Raw genomic sequence first — 23,224 nt, 5'->3', positions numbered from 1 at the left:
CTCACTGTCGCCAGCCTACTTTTCTCACTGTCGCCAGCCTACTTTTCTCACTGTCGCCAGCCTACTTTTCTCACTGTCGCCAGCCTACTTTTCTCACTGTCGCCAGCCTACTTTTCTCACTGTCGCCAGCCTACTTTGCTCACTGTCGCCAGCCTACTTTGCTCACTGTCGCCAGCCTACTTTTCTCACTGTCGCCAGCCTACTTTTCTCACTGTCGCCAGCCTACTTTTCTCACTGTCGCCAGCCCACTTTTCTCACTGTCGCCAGCCCACTTTTCTCACTGTCGCCAGCCCACTTTTCTCACTGTCGCCAGCCTACTTTGCTCACTGTCGCCAGCCTACTTTGCTCACTGTCGCCAGCCTACTTTGCTCACTGTCGCCAGCCTACTTTGCTCACTGTCGCCAGCCTACTTTTCTCCGGTAAAATGCCAGATTCACCTTTAAACAAAACATTTGGAAATGTATCTGGCTACATTCTGATGATAAATGATAAAGATTAGAAATCTGATGCCCATGCATTTTTTTTCTGAAAAAAGACCTTGCTTTTTCTTTGCAAGGTAATTTACTTGTGTGGCTGCCAGCCAAATAGTGTTGCAGTTCTGTTGTCATCTGATGACCACAGTTAAGCTGTATTTTCTGTGAAGGAAAACTATAGTTGCACGTCCTTGATCACTCTATTGAAGCAAAAAAACTTGATATTCAATAAACGTAACCATTGTCAATACATACCTGGACTCTCCTGCTCCAGCTTTCTCCTGTTGTGCTATTTACAAATAAACACGACTGTTTGAACCGTTCTGGGGAACTATGGAAAGCTTCATAATGTCAAATAATGTGACCTGTGAAATGAAGAGCAGAATCTGCTTTTTCTCCCAAATATTCAAATGTATTGAAAAAGGTGGATTATTAATCATGGAATATCAGTCGGACTCAGTCAGAATAAATGTTTCTTATCCGAGCAGTTAAATGAATCCTCTACTGATTCAATAGTAATACAGTATCAACAGCATCCATTTTGTAACAAGTGCAGTAAGGTAGACATCACTCTGACCCCCTGTTTATCTGGACAGTAAAAACAGCATTCATTTTGTAATTAACACAGCACCTACATACAGGGCTGCTGACAGCTGAGGTATTTATGACTGGTGTCCCTCAGGTTTTAGACAGGGGGCTCTCGTTTCAGTCGCATAAAACGCCTAAAGTAGAGCGGATTAGTGTGTTGAGTGAAGCAGTAGCCAGGCAAATGGGCGTGTAACTAAGACTGCAGAAATTGCTGTTTTCTTGGAGCGTTATACATTTGTGAATATGTACATTTGTAGATTGTAGAAATACAATTTAACAACAAAAATACAGTGATGATATGAGAAATAGCGTAGCGATTAGAGCGTTGGGCCAGTAACCGAAAGGGCGCTAGTTTGACTCCCAGAGCCAACAAGGTGAAACATTTGATGTGCCCTTGAGCAAAGCAATTAACTGTAATTGTGGAGACCCTGGCCGTGACCCTACTCTGAGTGGGATATGGAAAAAACACATTTCCAATTCACACATCTGTACATGTGAAATAGGACAAATGTAGGCACCCACTATTATTATTATTATTAAATATGCCAATTTCTGGATATATTATTTCTTCCTAAAATGTGAGTATGAAATATACTTCCAGGACTGCATAAAAAACACAACAGTAAACCAACATGTTTTGACTTTTTATATCAACTCCAAAATCAAGATATAGATTGATCTCATTTTCTGGAATAAATAGAATGGTAATTCACAGTCCTTCTACTTGAACATGGTGATAATCCAACTCTGTTATTCTTTGCCCACATTGGCTAGTCTCGGTGGAATCGTCGCTGCTCTATTTTGGAACGTTAAACTATATGAAAATAGACAGTGGCCCGGCTGGCGGTGGCGCCTCTCCTTCCAGAGTCTCAGGGAGAGGGCAGCCTGGTATCAAATGTCAGTCGGTGATGCATCAGGAGACATGATGCTTGAGTCAATACATTGCATTCAGTGCAAAAACATATGTGGCAGACAGATGTATTGCCAGCAGCATACCACCCTGCATCCCACTGCTGGCTTGCTTCTGAAGCTAAGTAGGGTTGCTCCCTGGATGGGAGACCAGATGCTGCTGGAAGTGGTGTTGGAAGGCCAGTAGGAGGCACCCTTTCCTCTGGTCTAAAAAAATATCCCAATGATTGGGGACATTGCCCTGTGTAGGGTGCTGTCTTTTGGATGGGACGTTAAACGGGTGTCCTGACTCTCTGTGGTCACCAAAGTCCCATGGCATGTATTGTAAGAGTAGGGGTGTTTAATTCCGGTGTCCTGGCTAAATTCCTAATCTGGTCTTCATACTATCACGGTCACCTAATCATCCCCAGTTTACAATTAGCCTGTTCACTCCCCCCCTCCTCCTCCACTGTAACTATTCCCCAGGTTGTTGCTGTAAATGAGAGTATGTTCTCAGTCAACTTACCTGGTAAAATAAGGGTAAAATAAAAAATTATAATAAAATATATAGTGTCTAGAACTGCAAGACCATTGTGTCCAATTGAGGTCAAACATGCTTTTGGGCCGATTGACTTCAAATTTCATATGTCAGGTCATGACGGTCCCCCGGTCACACATATCATTTGGGAAGATTCAACCCTCTTAATCCTTTGAAATGGCCCCTACAACCCCCAATGAAGTAAATTATTTTATCACAGGAAATTCAATGACTCTCTTTCAGGGACCCTCTTTAACAATACCATGAGTTTCAAGTCTTTGCGTTTAAGAATTTACCATTCTACAGAGGATGGAACATGGAAGACAGTGTTTTTGTGTAACTGCAGGGAGAGAAGGACCATGTTGAGGATGAATTAAGCCACTTCCTATTAACACAGGGCATCCCTATAACGTCACAATGGGGTATGTTAGCTAGCTATATCACAGTCCACTGGGCATCATGGTTATGTAAGCAGTGTAGGTGATGATTTTCTATGGAAGAAAGGCCTTGTTCTCTGTGGGACCAAGTTTTCACTGTGAAGAGTTCATTTGACATGGTCAGGTGTAGGCTTGCGTTCATCGGGAGCGTCTGCTGAATGATCCCATTACTTGAATTGTATTTCTAGCCTCAACTGTTTTGCCAATGTCACTCAAAAGCACCTTAACTCCGCTTCAAGTGAGGCATACCTTTCTGCCATGTCGTGTTAATAATTGTTAATTGGGTTAGAGTTATATCAATTTAGATTGAAACCTAAACCTAGATTCAAGTCCTCATCCCGGCTCAAACAGTTCTTAACTGACTTGCATTGTTAAATAAAGGTTAAAACAAATATATTATTATATCTCCCTAACCCTGGCCTTTTCTCAAAGAGATTTGCTCACCTGCTTCCTTTCTAATCCGTCCTCTCTATCCTCCTTTTGGAAAAGGTCAAAGTTAATCGAGGAGTGAACATGGATGGAAATGCACTTCCCCACTCACATGTCATCAGGCAAATGTCCTTTTATAGGGGTGGATCCCAAAATAAGTGTAAAGTGATCAAAACAAATTAAGTTAATTTTGAAAGAGACATTTTAGAGAGAAACCAATAAGTAGCATATTGATTTTAAATGTGTGCATGTTTTTCTCTGTCAAAACAAAAGCTGATTCAAAGGGTGTGTGGCAGATTTCAAAACTCTGATACACATGAGCATCCTCAAAGAAAGGTGGCTATCAAGGAGGGGAGGGACAAAAAACGTATCCAGAACGCTGCAGCCCGCCTGGTTTTCCACCTACCCCAGGTTCTCTCATGTCACCCCACTCCTTTGTACACTCCACTGGCTTCCAGTTGAAGCTCACATCCACTACAAGACCATGGTACTTACTTACGGAATAGCAAGAGGAACTGCCCCTCCCTACCTTCAAGCTATGCTCAAACCCTACACCCCGAGCACTCCATTCTGCCACCTCAGGTCTCTTGGCCCTCCCACTCCTTTGAGAGAGCAGCTCCCACCCAGCCCAGTTCAAGCTGTTCTCTGTCCTGGCACCCCAATAGTGGAACCAGGTTCTGCTTGAAGCTAGGAAGACATCTGAAACCCTACCTCTACAAACATCATCTTAAATAATCCTCCTCAATTTGGCTGAATCCTAACCTTAACTTTAACTTCTTGTTCACATCCCACCTCAACCCTAACCCTATGGCTTGAGTTAGGCTGAGCCGGTATGTGAACATGAACTTAACCCTGTCTGTCTGTCTGAGAGGTGGAGGTTGAAGAGCGGAAGGGGAGAGAGAGAGGGGAGAGGCAGGGAGGGAGTGAGAAATAAGGGAAGGAGGGTGGATGAAGAATAAGTAGAAAGAGCGATAGGGCGGGAGAAAGAGGATTAGAGAATAGAGAGAACAGCTATCTGTCTGAGGTAATGTATTGACTTATGCATCAATACCCGTGATGCATATCTATGCCTCCAGTATTCTTGATGAATTTCAATTTGGATTAACTTGATTAACTTATGCATCATGATGCATATCTTTTTGCAAAAGCATCACAGACTGATGCTTATCAATGACATCATGTTGCAACGGGTCATCATACTTGGGATGTTATGGATGGTGGCTTTTGGGAAATCTTACTGGATGCTTGGGGTGTTAGACAGTGACTTTGAGTGACACTTTGCCATGAACTGCTCCTGATTTTAGCCCCAGTCTGACATGGGACATTGGAGGAAGGGGTTATGGCCCCAGCTGTCATAATGGTCTAAACCCATATGTAACAATAATTATTCATAATTTGATGGGTGCTTCTATTTGTCCTATTTTAGATGCATGTGTGAATTGGAAATGTTTTTTTTGGTTTTTTTTTTTGCATATCCCCACTCCCGAGACACCCTTGGAAAGTGGCACCACGGTCATTCTCAATGGCGATTCTAGAGGGTTAAGTGCATTGCTCATGGGCACATCGACAGATGTTTCACTTTGTTGAATCTGGGATTCGAACTAGCGACCTTTTCAGTTACTGGCCCAACGCTCTAACAGCTAGTCTAACTGTGTGAAGCCAAATAGTGCAAGGTTTAGTTGGTCTGGTCCCATACTGTATGTTCTGTTGCCAAGTCTTCTATGGTTACAGCATGACCACCCCCCCAGTTCATGGTTGAAGCTTATTTCTGGAAATTCCACACATTTTGTCATGTGGTGCAAAGAACATTTTTGCGGTTTTGAAGCACGTTTTCATGCAATTCTATACATTTTACCATGTATAATGTGTATTCATGTGATATTTGAGTGACTAAAAAATTCCAACAATGTCTATGGGCTGAAAAACCTAAATAAATAAAAATGTTAGCTGACATGGGCTAGTTGATCTGGACATTTCTGACTGGTTATAAATCGCTCTCTAAGGTAAGTAATGGCTGACATGACAAGAGGAACTGATGATGCACTACCCAATTTCAAAATTGCACCTTGTGCTTTCTACTTTCAAGAGTAATTTTAAAGCCAGACTGAATTCCTTTAAATCATTTTTAGTTTTTTAGTTTGTGAACCACTGCTTTCGACTAGGCTGGGTTTAGACTAGCCTAATGTTGAATCCAAACTGCATTGAGACACATGCCTTTCTCTTAACACCTAATGGAAAGAACACTGGCCAATATGACTCCGTCACCATCATGTTTTACCATTGCCCTTTACACACAAAGCTTTTGTGTTTTCCAAATGTAGTGAGAGTAGTTTGAAATGTTGATTTTTAGATGTTAGTTTACCATCTGAGAGGCCCGTCTGTAACGTCCATTGGCCTGTGCTGGTCAATGGACTAGAGATTGACGAACACTAATATAGATTATTCTAATATCTTCAATATCCCATGTGGTGTATTCCCCCTCCCCTACCTGTGTGTTTGGGTGAGGGCCTCCCCCCTGCTGTCCCCTGTGTTATATTCTCCTGTGGAATGTGCCACAACAGCATGGCTAAAATAAGACACCAACACGACTGAGAGGGGGCTGGTATTAGCCAGCTAAATGTCAGATAGTGGAGATGGCTGGACTGTGAAGACATGTTTTTGTTTGACATGACGAATGCCCTTGCAGATTTATCCTCTTCAATCAAGTTGACCTTTCTTTAGTTTAGATGGTATATCGGTTTACTATTTACTTTTGATGGGTTGAATGTTACTGGCATTTAGTATTCAGTCCTTTCTTTATTTTACAGTCGTATTTGCATTTATGTAGAGGGAGAAGCCAGTGTGTGCGCTGTGTGATTCGCTCTTAAGTCTCTAAGCAGCCATTTTATATATAACTGTTTATTTATGTTTGTACTATGTTATGGAACCGTGGAAGTGGTTGGTTTGTCAGATCAAAGATTTACTCTGACATTTTAGATTTGATTTGTTTATTTCCAAAATACTTTATCCACCCATGTTTCACACTTGTGTTCTTTTCATCAGAAATAAATGCTTTTTGTATGTGTAAAATATCACTGTCTTCAGATTTTATTAATATATTTTAGATATGTATTACGTTTGGTTTTGTTGCAAAACACTATCCATTGTTTAGCTGGAATGGAATGGTCGGTTCCTGTATAATATTTAACATAGAATTCTAATACATCACAAATCTAGCCTTGTGCTACAGTGTTTGGTTAAAGTTTGGCCTCATCCTATATATGTGTGTGTGTATATGTATGTGTAATCAAATGTAATGTTATATATATATATATATATCTATCTCACATTACATTTGATTGTGGTGAAGCTTGCAACCTCAGAGGTGTTTTGAAACTAAATGTGACTGTCTCTGAATGAAACCATCTAGTGATAGGTTAAACCATTGCCTGTATATATATGAATGGACAATGCCATTGATCACGTGACACCATTCATTCATTTGTGAAGACTCAACAGCGCATTGAAGCCAAATTTAGTTGTTTAAGTTGGGGTCTCATGGAGACCAAACATACGCAGTTTGAGCTCCTCTTTGGAGTGACCGTTGCAAGCTCTGTGCTGCCACCTCTCATTTAATAACTTGAATTAAAGACCGACCGGGGTACTGCAGGCTACCATTAGCAACTAAATAATCTACTTCTGTGTGCGAATTTAAAAATATATATTTTCTTCAAGGACATGCATTTAGTATATTACTAGCAGTTATTTGTACCGTGATTGTTTTAAAAACGGTTTTTATTTATACTAAGATTGACCATGAATATCGCCATTTTCCCATTCATTATAATGGGGGATCCTGTTTTCTGCTAACAATGCCTGTAGTTCCGCAGTTGGCCTTGAACTTATGTGGCTTCAATGAGAGGGGCAGTCGTTCTTCCCTGGGTTAAACACGTCTGTCATTTAATAACCCATTCCACGATTAGATGTGGAAAAAACACATCTCTTTCATAAGTTCTTTAAACCAAAAAAGCTAATTACCAACATTTCTGAAAAGATATATATATATATATCTCTCTCGTTTTGGAATTCAATCAATTAAACTCTCTTCATTTGGGTTCAAGTGATCAATAATCACCTCAGCTGTTATGATAGTGTGTCTTTTTATAAGGCATTCATGGCTTGTGCCTATAGGTGATTGTTTGTTAGATTCGTGAGTGGTGGCTTGAATGTCAAAGTGAAGCATTGCTGATAAGCTACTGGAGGTGAGCAGTGCCCATGAGAGTCCCATGGTAGAGTGGATGAAATGTGAACCAGGCTGTACACATCACCCACGTCACTGGAAGTATGGCCTTAGAAATATGTCAGCACAGCAGGGTGGGCCTGGAGCCGTGTGGGTGTTGTATGTCAACCCGCACCCTGTGCTGGGTCGTGACTGCTGAGGGGCATGTAAGGGTGTCATGTGACTGAGCGACGGCCTCGACCTGACATGGACACTGCCAGAGCAGGAGCCTCCCAGCCTCTCGGGCAGCTGTCCAATATAGGATGCTCAGGCTCTGATATATCACTACTACTACTACTGTATTATACTGTAGACTAGATATCTGTTCTTTAGGCTGGGCAATGGTGTAGTGGTAGTAGTACATGAAGCTCGATAGGGAGGGAGGATAACTATATTCCACTCTACTGCAAGAATATTAGTTTTCTACATATTCATTTGATTGATTTGTTTGAAATCTGAACCAGGTTTGGATTAATTTTTGAGGTATTTGAGGATGTTCTCTGATACTGTTTGGTTGTCCAACCCGTTCCTGACAACCTACATACGGTACAGCCAAATGAGTCTACTGTATTGTCATAAGACTCACAAGCTTTGCTTACACTGCACTGTGAATATGATCCACTGAAATCAGTTGATTGCTGTGCTTTAGGACAGGACGGGTTGATATTTTCTTGGCAGGTTTCCAGGCCCTGGCAGCGCTTAACCATGCTCTGCTAATGATACATGAGGATACTTAATGATATTGAAATCAATATTCTTCTGAAAAGCTCAATCTATTGGGGACCCACTCCACTATTATAGTATTATGTGACAAGCACATACTCTATTGCAATGGAATATCCCATTTAGAAAGGACACTTTTAAAAATATTTTAGTTTCACCTTTATTTAACCAGTTGAGGCCAGTTGAGAACAAGTTCTCATTTACAACTGCAACCTGGCCAAGATAAAGCAAACCAGTGCGACACAACACAGTTACACATGGAGTAAACAAATGTACAGTCAATAACACAATAGAAATTGAGTTGAGATCACCTGTGAACATAGCAACCGCACTACAGGAGATTTCTAGGGGAACTATGTATACATGACAGGCCTGTGTGGATCAGTGCTAACTGTCAATCGTTCTCTGGTCCTTGTCTTTCCTCCCCAGTCTCCGGCCTCTCGTCTTCCCCCACCCCACCCAGCACCCCCAGCCTGCGCATGCTGTTCCCCCAGGAGGTTCACCAGAGTGCCCCAGAGCGCCTGGAACGCTCCCTCTCATCACCCCCACCAGACACCGGACAGCGCCTCAGCCTGCCATCCTCTGCCAAGACCCCCATGTCCTCCTCCTCTCCGATACCCTACGCTTTCCCACTGCCCCAAGCTACCTCACAGCCAGTGAGTGATACCTCCTTACTTCCTACTACACCAACCTCTGGGCTACTGTGTTTGTTAGTGGCAGTGATAATTGACAGTATTGAAGCAATATTTCAGGGTTGCCAAAGAAATGTGGTTTAAGGGGGAAAGCTGATGTGAGTCTCCTAGACCTATACAGTGGTAAAATATATAAATGACTAGAATTAAGTGATTGTTTCAGCAAAGACTCTTTGTTCAGCTCTAACGTTCCGCTCAGCAGAGTTCAATACTAGCCTAATCAAGATGTTCAGATAGTCAGTGTTTGAGCTGATATGCCTGTTATGTTCCCCTTTCCTGTTGGACAGAGACCTTGATTTGATTGATGTGGTATCTTGTTAAAACTAATAATTCAAGTAACTGTGTGTCTGTCTATTTGAGCTATAGAATTCTATCTACCCTGCCAGTGTAAGTCAATATTTCATCACCATCACCATTTTTGTTGTTGCTTATTACACCCAAGGCATCATGATTACGGCCATAAGTCTCTCCCTCGCTCTCTCGCACACTTTTGCTCTCTGTCTTGGTCTCTCTCTTTTATTTATTTATTTACTTATTTATTTCCATCCACACACACCAGGCTCTTATCCAAATCAAAGGAATGTCCCTGCTAAATCCAATCTGGAAGCGTTTTAATGAAACAGCCCTCCATCTTAGATTTACAGTCCCATGTTTATATAGAGCACATTCCCTTCCCTGTGGCAGTGCAGCAGCAGTAGAGTGGGATGAGATTCATGCTGATCGTGGGTTAGACAGGCTAGATTTATGACAGTGCAGTAGTGGTTTTGGCTGGAGAATTGCTGTGTCACCATGAGGTATGGGGTGACTAAGGGGTTGGTTAGGTATCCCAGGCGTGAGCCATCAGGGCGGTTTCTTCTACTGCAGTGGGTTGTCAGTGCACTGGTAGGGTCTAATCAAAGGGCTAGGGGAGACTACTAATACAAAAAGATGGTTTTGAATCCTCATATGCTACAAAGAGCACAATATGATTCAGCTCATAGAACGTGCCATGATGATGAAGTGCTTTGTTGCATAGGGAAAGAGGCAAATTAACTGCACACTGACTTATTTTGTTATTGGATCATTTTGCTGCAGTACACAACCTCTGCACCATGTCTTAGTCATTGTGCAGTAGCCTACTTCATCCCATTCATCTCTTGCTATTATTATTGTAAATGATTGTCAATGTAAGTAACTATGCATTGTGCAAATTGTTCCATTTTAATGTCCTGCAAAACAGTTATGGGCATAGAAAATGACAAGGAATCCTTGGCTTCTCGCTGCTAGGCAACATAAGGGATTTCCTAATATGGTGAAGAGCCTTGGTCGTTCTGCATGGAGGGTGTGTCTCTAGAGCGTGATCATAATAATAAATGAAACCTTAACGATTTCCGTTGTCGTTCACAATACACACAATGCGCAGAAAAATATCTACTTGAGACGATACAGTGCTTTTTAAATTAAAGTATTTTGTTTATTTATCCGGACGTGTTGCTCACTCTGTTTATTTATCCGGACGTGTTGCTCACTCCTCTGTTTTGGTCAGTAGTATGATCCTACTGTAGGCAACGGCTTTATTGACTGCAGCAAAATAGATTTAGGAATGTTCCACTACTACAGTTAAGGGGCGTGTAGTCTAATAATAATGTGCCATTAAAGTTACTGGCAGGCAGAGCTCCCGATATGAATTGCCCACAAACAGTAGAAACTTGTACAAGGGCACTTGAATGAGTTGCGTGCAGTGCGTATCAGACGGGGCTTGCTTTTCTTTTTGTTGGTTATGCGTAAGGACATTTTAGTCTGTCAGTCTCTCAAGATGTATGGTTTTGTCATGGTGGAACGTGCCAGCAGTTACTGAATCTACATTGTTTTTTCGTCCACACTTTGGCAAACGGCTAACTGTTGTGCGCCTGCAGCGCGCGGCTGCTCTGATATTGGTGTGCCAGATTTGGAGCGCGTTCTTGACCCCCTCTGCCTCTTATTCTTACAGAATTTCTACGGTTTATTCGAAGGCATGCTGGAGAAACTTGACCTAAACGATGATGGTGTTGGTAAGTAAGTGCATTTTACTGCATTAATAACCCACATTTTGATTTTATTTGATTGTGTTGCCTATAGCCTTTTATTTGACGTTTTTTGCAAATTTATTTGGATATAGTTCCAGGCTCAATGGTACCGATTGCTTCTTTGTGAAGTGCTGGTGTGAATTGTAATGTGAATATTAGTTACATTTTAAATATATATGAATATATTTTAGTCATTTAGCAGAAGCTCTGGATGACTTAAAGTAGTGAGTGCATACCTTTTTAATACCTTTTCCTACTGGTCCTTCATGGGAATCGAACCACAACCCTGGCGCTGCAAGCCCATGCTCTACCAACTGAGCCACATGGGACCAGTTACAAGCTATTGAACACCTGTCGCTACATATCATCAAATAATTCATATTTAAGCCCTATTATGCAGGATTTGTTTTGATCATAACCCAGTTATTGCCTGATGATGGCGCCATAGCAGCTAAGTAGGGGTGCTGAACCCCCCCCCCCAAAAAAAAAAACCTTGCAAAAGTAGTGCCCTGGGCCTTTACTAGTCTGTATTAGTTGACCGATACAGCTATCTGTAGTGTGCCCCGTTGTAGAAAAGCACTCCCATCCTCAAACATATGCCTGCGGCTATGGATAGAGCAAAGCCTCATGCAGGGGAATCAATCTCACCCCACGGGTGCACTTTGTTAGAATAAGGAATCCCCCCCCCCAGCCCCAGACGTGACCTCATTGGTTCAGTATACAGTTTGATGACTAGTGAAATTATTTGATGTACTGTATACACAGTGTGAATATATAATTTTCTACCCATCTTTCCAGCTGCTGAACCAGACAGAGATATTTACATGCGCTTCATGAAGTCCCACTGCTGCTATGACATCGTTCCCACCAGCTCCAAGCTGGTCGTGTTCGACACTGGCCTACAGGTAAGCCCTGCTCACAAGATGATGTATACGTAACTTTGAGAAGCACTAACTAACTTTGACCTATCAGTTTATCCAACAGGGTGTGTCCACTGAGGAACATTCTTATGGGTATTGAAGTGCATCCTTGGTCTAAAGGCATTGCATGGTTAATGTTCCATGAGGAGAGCATTACTATTGACTCATAAAAGGTTAAACAGTAATCATAAGGAAGAACAGAAACACTGATGTTTAGGAGCTCAGCCACCAAATCCATTAACCTCATGGTTCCAGTTTCCTTATATGAAACCCATCAAACCAGAATGCTTTATTGTTTTATTTAGGATTTACACTAAACATTTTACAAGATGTGGAATACCATCAATATATTTTTTTGTTCTCGGATTATGATCCCTTTTCACAGGTGAAGAAGGCGTTCTTTGCCTTAGTGGCCAATGGGGTGCGTGCTGCCCCACTATGGGATTCAGAGAGGCAGTGTTTTGTGGGTAAGGCACACCCTTCGTGTAGTATGATTTTCCCATGATGTTATGCAAAGATGCACTGAGTTTGAAGGTAGGCATTGAAATACATCCACAGGTACACCTCCAGTTGACTCAAATGATGTCAATTAGCCTATCAGAAGCTTCTAACGCCATGACCTCATTTTCTGGAATTTTCCAAGCTGTTTATAGGCACAGTCAACTTAGTGTATGTAAACTTCTGACTCACTGGAATTGTGATACAGTGAATTATAAGTGAAATAATCTGTCTGTAAACAATTGTTGGAAAAATTACTTGTGTCATGCACAAAGTAGATGTCCTAACCGACTTGCCAAACCTACAATTTGTCAACAAGAAATTTGTGGTTGAAAAACGAGTTTTAATGACTCCAACATAAGTGTATGTAAACTTCAGACTTCAACTGTACATGCTGGTAGATAATAATTATCTCCAGATGAAGTACAACATTTGTCACGTTTCTTAAATTATTATTTTTTTTTTAATATTTGTTGAGATTACTTGTAATAGCCATGGCCAGTGGAGCATGATTTGTTGGCTAGAGGTCATTTGGCAACCTAATGCTTTATGACGGCTCTATGACAACTGTTAGTCATTCTATTATCTATAGGCATGATTTCTCATTTCAGGAATGTTGACAATCACAGACTTCATCATCATACTACACAGATACTACAAGTCACCGTTGGTAAGTTTGAGTGGGCGAACCGATTTTAGCAAAATATTTCTTTACCATGAAAATTCCTATGTTGGATTTCTGTAGATGTCAATATAGTTTCATTGTTTATAGGTGCAAATATATGAGTTGGAAGATCATAAGCTTGAGACATGGAGAGGTATGTAATGAGCTTTGGTTTAAATGACATTAAATAACATGTACAGAACATTTTAACTCACATTGTTTTGTCTCCACAGAAGTATATTTGCAAGAGACATTCAAGCCTTTAGTGAACATATCGCCCGAATCAAGGTACGCTCTCATAACATAACAAAGGTTATTATACAGGTAAGAGTGTGTGTATCTGTCTTGAATATACGTGGATATGAAAAAAATTCCACAATTGTCTTTTCATTTGCGCTTTGTCTGTCTTTGCAGCATATTTGATGCAGTGTATTCCCTCATTAAAAACAAGATCCACCGGCTGCCTGTCATCGACCCTGTGACGGGGAACCCACTTTACATCCTCACACACAAGAGGATCCTCAAGTTCCTACAGCTCTTTGTAAGTCTCAAACCATGGGCTCTATTTTCGGATGGCGTTAAGGCGGCGCTACTGTCAAACTCACGTTAGTTTGTAATTTTGTCATGTGCGCACTGGCGTTTCCCAGCCCTAACGCCAGGTTCGGCAATTTACCTAACATCAGCACACTTCCGCCCAGATGGGAGGGGTGGAAATATTTGAGGCGTTTCCTTAAAAACATAATCCAAAGTGCTAATTTCAGGCAGCACTGATAGGGATATTTAAGACCAACTAAAATCTGGTTTTAGCGGTAACACCGTTAGTTATGGTTTGAATTTTTACAGTGGAAACACAGCCTATCCAGCCGTGATGCACACTGCCCATAGGCGCATGAAACGAGATGTGATTTGGTGACTGTATACTTTGTATTTAGAAACATAAAGCAGTAATGTTTTTTCCCCATTTCGTTTTATTTGATTAAAAACCAATCATAGCCTCCCCTCCAGTCAATGACGTCTGTTTTGTTTTTGTCCTGCTTAATGTGATCAAGTAGGCTAGTCAAGAAGTGTTTGGGTTGTCATGAGACTGCTTGGAAATCAATCTTAAATCACCAAAGCTTTAATCAATATATCAATTTTGAAACGAGCAAAACTGTGAGCATATCAAGAAGCTGATTAAACAGCATGATCATTACACAGGTGCACCTTGTTCTGTGGACAATAAAAGGCCACTAAAATGTGCAGATTTGTCACACAACACAATGCCACAGATTTCTCAAGTTTTGAGGGAACTGGCAATTGGCATACTGAAGGCAGGAATGTCCATCAGCGCTATTGCCAGATATTTGAATGTTCATTTCTCTACCATAAGCTGCCTCCAACCTTGTTTTAGAGAATTTGGCTGTACGTCCAACCGGCCTCACAACCGCAGACCACGTGTATGGCGTCGTGGGCGAGCGGAATGCTGATGTCAACGTTGTGAACAGAGTGCCCCATGGTAGCAGTGGGGTTATGGTATGGGCAGGCATAAGCTACATACAATGAACACAATTGCATTTTATCATTGGCAATTTGAATGCACAGAGTTACCATGACGACATCCTGAGGCCCATTGTCGTGCCATTCATCCCCTGACATCACCTCATGTTTCAGCATGATAATACATGGTCCCATGTCGCAAGGATCTGTACACAATTCCTGGAACATGTCTAAGTTCTTCCATAGCTTGCATACTCACCAGACATGTCACCCATTCAGCATGTTTGGGATGCTCTGGATCGACATGCACGACAGCGTGTTCCAGTTCCCGCCAATATTCAGCAACTTTGCACACCATTGAAGAGGAGTGGGACAACCTTCCACAGGTCACAATCAACAGCCTGATCAACTCTATGTGAAGGAGATGTGTTGAGGCAAATGCATGAGGCAATGATGGTCACACCAGATAGATGACTGGTTTTCTGATCCACGCCCATACCTTTTTTAAGGTATCTGTGACCATCAGATGCATACTTTTATTCACAGTTATGTGTAATCCATAGATTAAGGCCTAATCAATTTATTTCAATTGACTGATTTCCTTATATGAACTGTAACTCAGTAAAATGTCGCGTTTTTATATTTTTGTTCAGTATATATAAAATATTATAAGCTGTGTAAAGATGAGTGGACATTCTCCCTTTTATCTGTATATTGGATCTTTGTCCAGCTACTTGTGCACCAGAGGCATGGAATAGTCTACAATCCACGCTTCATCTAGATATGTTAGTGTCACTGAATTCATTTAAAATATTGATGGGAGACTCTGTTATGGAGGAGTGGAAATGCTTTTTTTAGTCTGGACCATGTTGTTTTGTGTTGTTGTATGTTTTAATTATATAATGTATTGATTGTTGCTGCCTTCTTGGTCGGATCCACTTTGAAAAAGAGGCTCTGGGTCTCAACAGGCTTTTCCTGGTTAAATAAAGGTTAAATAAAAATAACTTTTGAAAAGCTTGGATGTGCATAAAACCCTCCAATTATGGCGTCTAAGTGCATTTAGACACAGCCTATTTAAAACAAGTTGTTTCATTTTGTTTAGAATTTGATTTGAATTATTCACTCTTTTTAGGCCTTATCAATAATTAATTTGATATTGCTTATTGACTACATTTGGCATGTCCATCCTCCGCTATTAGGCAATTTACAGTAGGCCTAGCCCCTATATCAGTGTGAATGATATGTATATATTTCCACATTGAAGCCATGCAATTACTTAGAACAAGGTGAACTGCAAACAGGTTCAAGTTAACATATTTATAATAGATGGGATAGGTCTACGTGTTGTTCGTTTGTTTCTGTAAGCTGTTTAACAAACTATAACGGACTAACATTGGAATTGGAGTTGATTCCAAGGCAGAAAAGTGATCCTCTCTTGTGTTCCAGTCATAGATAGATCGATAGGTGTTATATTTTATCTTATGTGTTCCAGGTGCGTGAGATGCCCAAGCCGGCTTTTATGAAGCAGACTCTAGGAGAGCTGGGCATCGGCACCTACAAGAACATAGCCTTCATCCACCCTGACACACCCATCATCAAGGCCCTGCAGATCTTCGTAGAGAGGAGGGTGTCTGCCCTGCCTGTTGTGGACGTATCTGGTACGTGTTACTGTAAAACACTTTGTGACAACTGTTGTTAAAATATACTTTATAGGTACATTTGACTGATTGAGATTCAGCTCAACTCTGGTTATGTTTCAATCTCATCACAGGGAAAGTGGTGGATATTTACTCCAAATTTGATGTCATAGTAAGTTATGATTTTCAAAATACAGCTTGGTTAATCCTGTTACTTCCCCCTCAAAAATATATTGTGTGAATGTTTTCCTTTTAAAAAGCCATGCGTGTTTGTGTATCATGTGTATAGAACCTGGCAGCAGAGAAGACTTATAATAACCTGGACATCACAGTGACCCAGGCTCTGAGGCATCGCTGCCAGTACTTTGAGGGGGTCATGCAATGCCACAAGCTGGATACACTGGAGACCATCGTGGACAAGATTGTCAAAGCAGAGGTGTGTTCAAACACATACAACACAACAATAACAAGTAAACTCAACAGAGACCCAATGCTCACTGTTCCTAGGTATCACATCCGGCTGTGATTGAGTCCCATAGGGCGGCGCACAATTGTCCCAGCGCCGTCCGGGATTTGACGGGGTAGGCCGTCATTGTAAATAAAAATTTGTTCTTAACTGACTTGCATAGTTAAAGGTTAAAAAACAACAACATTTTAAATAAACAATTTCTCTCCTTTTCTCTTTCAACTGTGTGTGTGTATCTTTGTACACGTGTCCCTATGTGTGTATGTGTGTGTGTATGTATGTGTGTGTGCGTGCGTGCGCCAGGTCCACCGGCTGGTAGTGGTGGATGATCGCTCGGCCATCGAGGGCATCATCTCCCTGTCTGACATCCTGCAGGCCCTGGTGCTCAGCCCAGCAGGTATAGATGCTCAGCATTCCTAACCCCCTCCTAATACGACTCTTGGACCCTGAGCTCCCTCCCCGCCCTGCCCTGCCCTGCCTCGCCCTCCTCACACAGGTAGGACACAAACACACTCAGGCATTTGCTGGTTGGCTCCCACATGCGGATGGCATGGGCTTGATGCCAGGCTGCCTGTGCCCTTGAGCCATCCTGTATGCCAGCTCGTAACAGTTTGGTGTGGGCTTGGCTGTGTGTCTGTGTCCTGACTCAGGACCATGTCCTTTCCTCTCGTGCTACCCTCAGATTCTAATAGAATGTTAACGTCTTACTTGACATTATGCTTGGTAGCCTTTCTTTGTTGTCTTGGTATTTTGTCTATCTGCTTATAGTTTTGAATAATGAAGAAGAATGATGTAACATAAAGAATGTAGAATAATGTAAGATAATGAGTTTGTATGTTTGTTTTTTGGAAGGAAATGCCTTTGCTGGTGCAGTCATAATGCATTTAGAAATTGCATTTTGAATTGGCTGGTGCATCAGTTCCCAGATTTGAAAACTGCAGTGAGCAGACTCATCAACTCCGATGTGAGCGTGAAAGAAACATGAAGCATCTTGCACAACTATCTCCCTGATGCAAATAAGCCTACTATTGTTTATGTTGGACATTAACCTAGTCCTAGATCTGTCGCTATAGCCAACACCTATGGTCATTATAATGCCAGCACAAACAGATCTGGGACCAGGCTAGTGGGATGTATTCTTGTGTCCTTACTTCACATGTCTATTCTTCCCTCCCCTAGATGCCTGCAGAGAGGAGGGCCTCCTGGAGTGAGACGGGGGTCTACTGCTGCTGGAATCACAGAGGCTGTCCTACAATATCTAACTTGTATTTTACAGGTAGCTGCCAAGATAAAGGAAACACTTGAGTAAATTAGGGATACAAAGTCTGTTGAAAGCAGGTGCTTCTAAACAGGTGTGGTTCCTGAGTTAATTAAGCAGTTGACATCCCATCATGCTTAGGGTCATGTATAAAAATGCACACTTGCCCATTATTTTCCGTGGCTAAAATAAGAGATCTCAGTGACTTTGAGAGAGTGGTCTCAAAGGAGCATAGGGGGTTTAAAGTGGGTGTGTGTCTCCAGTGACCAGATGTCAACCCAATTGAACACTTATGGGAGATTCTGGAGTGGCGCCTGAGACAGTGCTTTCCACAACCATTAACAACACACCAAATGATGGAATTTCTCTTGTAAAAATCCCTTCTATATAATTCCAGACACTTGAAGCGTGCATTGAAGCGCATTGAAGCTATTCTGGCAGCTCGTGGTGGCCCAATGCCCTATTAATATATTGGTGTTTCCTTTATTTTGACAGTTCCCTTTACGTCCAGAGCCCTTCATATTGATGCACTAGACTTTGAAACCAAAGGGCTGGGCTGGATTGGACTGCTACTGGGGGGTAAATGGCTTTAATACTGGAGGACCAGCATCTCTCTGTCTGAACGGAACTGGACTTGATTCACTGGCTGAGCCAGTCTGAACTGTGGTTATGTATGTATATGAGGGCTATATACGTTTTGGTGTTTGTCTCAGTATCATGCTGCTCTGTCGTGTTAACAGTGCCTAGTCACTGGATAGTTTCAAACCTTCAATGAACAAGTCGATTGACAGATATTGCCAAGGCATCTTACTTGATACACACAAGCATGTGTCTAAGTTCCTCACGGGAAATAATAACCTGTTTGTATCGGTGGAGCTGGAATATACTGGACCACTAAAAGTGCTGGTTGAGTAAATAACGCCAGTCTATATTCTATGCTGTCAAACACAGACCATTTAGACAATATAATTGCATTCTTCATTTTAGTATCAAATGTGGCCATATTATAGCATGTTCTATGATAATCCACATGTTGCTATAATGAGTTATTGTCCACACCCCTTTTAGGGGCTATATGCAGTCTCTCTGTCCAATCCTTAGTCACAGTGCCTTTCGCTTGCCCTGCCCCTGACCACGGAAGCAAACGCCATTCTCTAACCATAATACATCAAAACGAAGTGTTCTTGAAGAACAAGCAAGATCTTGTCAAAAATGTGTTCTCATTTAACCTGAAGGAGAAATTGCAGGTGTTCATGCTTTATCTGATTATGATTGGAGGGGTTTTGTTTGTATATGAGTAACATGCTGTGAAGAGAGACAGAACAGGAAAAAGGCTTTATTTTTTGGATATATATATATATATTTTGTATTCATTCTTGATGACACTTGGGTTGAGATTTAGAGCCATTTATTTTGTCCGCTTTATGCACTTGAGCCATGGATCACCTCCATCTATAACATCTATAAAGCAAAATGGTGGATTCTGAACTGCTCTTGACCAGACTCCTGTGCTGTGGCCAGAGAATACACCTCTGACAACTCATCTCTATTGTTTCACTGTAAATAAGAAAGTTTTCAGGAAATGTGCCAGAGAAAGCTTTATTTTTATGTAACTTTAAAGAAATCATGTTAAAATAACTGCAGTTTTAATATTATTTTTGTAAATATATTGTGGCAAAATGAGCCAATATAAATAAAAAATACTTTCTATTCAGAACAAGATGTACATGTGCAAGCATGAGAAACGACACTATAACAGTTGTGAATGTTCTTTACTTTTCTATTTTTCTGCATGCAGAAAAATAAACGATGACACTGAATGTATTTTTATGTAATGTGTTTATTGAATTGTATTTTTGACTGTAGATTTGCACCACCATATTTAACTGTTTTGCAATCCAAATTAAACCTGTTTGGGTAAATCAATTAGCTTATTATGATAATCCTGAATGCGGCAGGTTGCCTAGTGGTTAGAGCGTTAGGCCAGGAACCGAAAGGTTGCTAGCTTGAATCCCCAAGCTGACAAGGTAAAAATCGGTTGTCCTGAACAAGGCAGTTAACCCACTGTTCCTAGGCCGTCATTGTAAATACGAATTTGTTCTTAACTGACTTTCCCAGTTAAATAAATAAAAATGTAATTGATGTAATCTTTTTATGACTGCCATTCACATGAATTATTTACCTTCATACAGTATAACACATGTATGCACTTCTCTAATAGACCTTACTTGACAGAAATGGCTAAAAGACTTTTGATGATAATCATTATTTGGACATTCGATGTCTGAACCCTGCCACCTACTAGTGGTTAAGAGCTGCACTGCAGGCATATCCGCAGCTATTTTAAGATTGGCCATCACGTGGAGTCCTGAGAGTACTCGAATTTAGATAGCAGGTTAAGTAAATTTAGTCTGAGGCTCAGAGCATACCAACAGAAGTTTCTCCCTCTCCTCTTTTGAAGTTCCATGCTAGAAACTATTGGAGTGCTCCTATGACATTGAAATTGTTTACACATTAGGAAGTTGCTTCTATAATTAGAATATTTCAAGGAAATAAAATGTCATCAAGCCACACACATACCAACAAACATCTCCCTCCAAAGCTGTTCTACATCAGCTTTCAAGTAAAGGGTAGAGATCCTCAGAAAACACTTGACCTTCCCTGAGACCATTCCAAGGATTTCTGAACACCAGCCACAAGGTGACAGTCTAATACAAGCGGTATTTGTCACTAACCACCATGTGATTGTATGATATATAGACAGACTGTGAAGGTTAGTAGAATGTCATTTCATAGTACTCATATGACACCAGATATTCTGCTCCAAATTCACCAACAAAATCATATTTATTTATAGACCTGATATTTTCCATATATTCACAGGCAAGATAAACAAGCAGGAGGCTGTCAGTCTATGTGGGGTAGGAATGGCACTGTAATCTCAATAGATCTGGATCTACTGCAAAGGTAAAAACTAGTATTTTTCTAGATACTGGTCTTGGATCAGCAGTGAGGAAGAAATCTCCCAACACCTTGTAGCTCTAAAGCAGGAGGACTTATTGGCTTGCTGGCCTCTGTCTGATCTGACTGCTTATCTCTCGCTCACACACACACTGGACGTTCCCTTGAAAGTGTAAGGGTGATTTAAAATTCTCCTTTTTCGGAGCTTGTCATGTATTTTATATGCGTGGAGAGAAGGGCTTGAGAGGGGCTCAAACTCAAATGAACTTCACTCTGTTTTCTCTCCTCAGGCATATCTCTCATTCTCTCTCCATCCTATTCCCTCTCTCTCTAGCATTAGTTTTACTGCATCATGACTTTCACTAATTCTGTGAAGCAGCACACGTCCCTGGCCTTTGAAGACAAGTGTGATATGAATGAGGAGGAAAGAGGGTGTAAAAACCAGACCTCGGGGCATTTGGTTTTTACACGTTGCATTTATCTGCAGTCGGAGAGGGCGAGGGCTGAGAAACTCTGCGTTTCAGGGGGGGGGGGGCTTTGATGTCTTGTGGGGTGCAGCTGCGGTTCCTCTGCAGAGCTCATTAGAACAGGAGGCTGTGGTTCCTCTGCAGAGCTCATTAGAATAGGAGGCTGCGGTTCCTCTGCAGAGCTCATTAGAATAGGAGGCTGTGGTTCCTCTGCAGAGCTCATTAGAATAGGAGGCTGCGGTTCCTCTGCAGAGCTCATTAGAATAGGAGGCTGCGGTTCCTCTGCAGAGCTCATTAGAATAGGAGGCTGTGGTTCCTCTGCAGAGCTCATTAGAATAGGAGGCTGCGGTTCCTCTGCAGAGCTCATTAGAATAGGAGGCTGTGGTTCCTCTGCAGAGCTCATTAGAATAGGAGGCTGCGGTTCCTCTGCAGAGCTCATTAGAATAGGAGGCTGTGGTTCCTCTGCAGAGCTCATTAGAATAGGAGGCTGCGAGGCTGTGGTTCCTCTGCAGAGCTCATTAGAATAGGAGGCTGCGGTTCCTCTGCAGAGCTCATTAGAATAGGAGGCTGCGGTTCCTCTGCAGAGCTCATTAGAATAGGAGCCTGCGAGGCTGTGGTTCCTCTGCAGAGCTCATTAGAATAGGAGGCTGTGGTTCCTCTGCAGAGCTCATTAGAATAGGAGGCTGCGGTTCCTCTGCAGAGCTCATTAGAATAGGAGGCTGCGGTTCCTCTGCAGAGCTCATTAGAATAGGAGGCTGTGGTTCCTCTGCAGAGCTCATTAGAACAGGAGGCTGCGGTTCCTCTGCAGAGCTCATTAGAATAGGAGGCTGCGAGGCTGTGGTTCCTCTGCAGAGCTCATTAGAATAGGAGGCTGCGGTTCCTCTGCAGAGCTCATTAGAATAGGAGGCTGCGGTTCCTCTGCAGAGCTCATTAGAATAGGAGGCTGCGAGGCTGTGGTTCCTCTGCAGAGCTCATTAGAATAGGAGGCTGCGGTTCCTCTGCAGAGCTCATTAGAATAGGAGGCTGCGGTTCCTCTGCAGAGCTCATTAGAATAGGAGGCTGCGAGGCTGTGGTTCCTCTGCAGAGCTCATTAGAATAGGAGGCTGCGAGGCTGTGGTTCCTCTGCAGAGCTCATTAGAATAGGAGGCTGCGGTTCCTCTGCAGAGCTCATTAGAATAGGAGACTGTGGTTCCTCTGCAGAGCTCATTAGAATAGGAGGCTGTGGTTCCTCTGCAGAGCTCATTAGAATAGGAGGCTGTGGTTCCTCTGCAGAGCTCATTAGAATAGGAGGCTGTGGTTCCTCTGCAGAGCTCATTAGAATAGGAGGCTGCGGTTCCTCTGCAGAGCTCATTAGAATAGGAGGCTGCGGTTCCTCTGCAGAGCTCATTAGAATAGGAGGCTGCGAGGCTGTGGTTCCTCTGCAGAGCTCATTAGAATAGGAGGCTGCGGTTCCTCTGCAGAGCTCATTAGAATAGGAGGCTGCAGTTCCTCTGCAGAGCTCATTAGAATAGGAGGCTGCGGTTCCTCTGCAGAGCTCATTAGAATAGGAGGCTGCGGTTCCTCTGCAGAGCTCATTAGAATAGGAGGCTGTGGTTCCTCTGCAGAGCTCATTAGAATAGGAGGCTGTGGTTCCTCTGCAGAGCTCATTAGAATAGGAGGCTGCGGGACTCATACAGCCATGTCAAGCCAGCCACCCGTATGGACTGACTAGAAAGCAGCACACAGCCACACAGATGAGGAAAAGCACTATGATCACACTTCTCATAAAGGTCTCTCGCTCTCTTTCCCTCGCTCTCTTTGTCATTC

The 23,224-nt window shown here is 42.1% G+C and overlaps 1 protein-coding gene across 5 annotated transcripts in view; it reads left to right on the top strand.

Annotated features, from left to right (window-relative positions):
• Positions 1-20,128, top strand: part of LOC135513231 (5'-AMP-activated protein kinase subunit gamma-1-like) — a 36,389-nt gene extending 16,261 nt beyond the window's left edge. For 2 of the 5 annotated variants that reach the window (XM_064936056.1, XM_064936076.1), the window contains 13 exons: positions 8,764-8,990; positions 10,996-11,056; positions 11,870-11,976; positions 12,377-12,458; positions 13,101-13,159; positions 13,262-13,307; positions 13,387-13,441; positions 13,568-13,694; positions 16,122-16,287; positions 16,401-16,438; positions 16,556-16,702; positions 17,036-17,129; positions 17,912-20,128. In XM_064936056.1, coding sequence (XP_064792128.1) covers positions 8,764-8,990; positions 10,996-11,056; positions 11,870-11,976; positions 12,377-12,458; positions 13,101-13,159; positions 13,262-13,307; positions 13,387-13,441; positions 13,568-13,694; positions 16,122-16,287; positions 16,401-16,438; positions 16,556-16,702; positions 17,036-17,129; positions 17,912-17,943 — 1,241 coding nt within the window. In that variant the 3' untranslated portion in view covers positions 17,944-20,128. Of the gene's footprint in view, positions 1-8,763; positions 8,991-10,995; positions 11,057-11,869; positions 11,977-12,376; positions 12,459-13,100; positions 13,160-13,261; positions 13,308-13,386; positions 13,442-13,567; positions 13,695-16,121; positions 16,288-16,400; positions 16,439-16,555; positions 16,703-17,035; positions 17,697-17,911 lie in introns of all 5 variants that reach the window. The other 3 variants (XR_010451506.1, XR_010451509.1, XR_010451507.1) reach the window with 3 other exon arrangements.
• The last annotated feature ends 3,096 nt before the right edge of the window (positions 20,129-23,224 follow it).

Source organism: Oncorhynchus masou, chromosome 3 (assembly GCF_036934945.1).
Source record: "Oncorhynchus masou masou isolate Uvic2021 chromosome 3, UVic_Omas_1.1, whole genome shotgun sequence".
NCBI lineage: Eukaryota > Metazoa > Chordata > Actinopteri > Salmoniformes > Salmonidae > Oncorhynchus > Oncorhynchus masou.
This window is presented reverse-complemented; position numbering and strand designations above follow the sequence as displayed.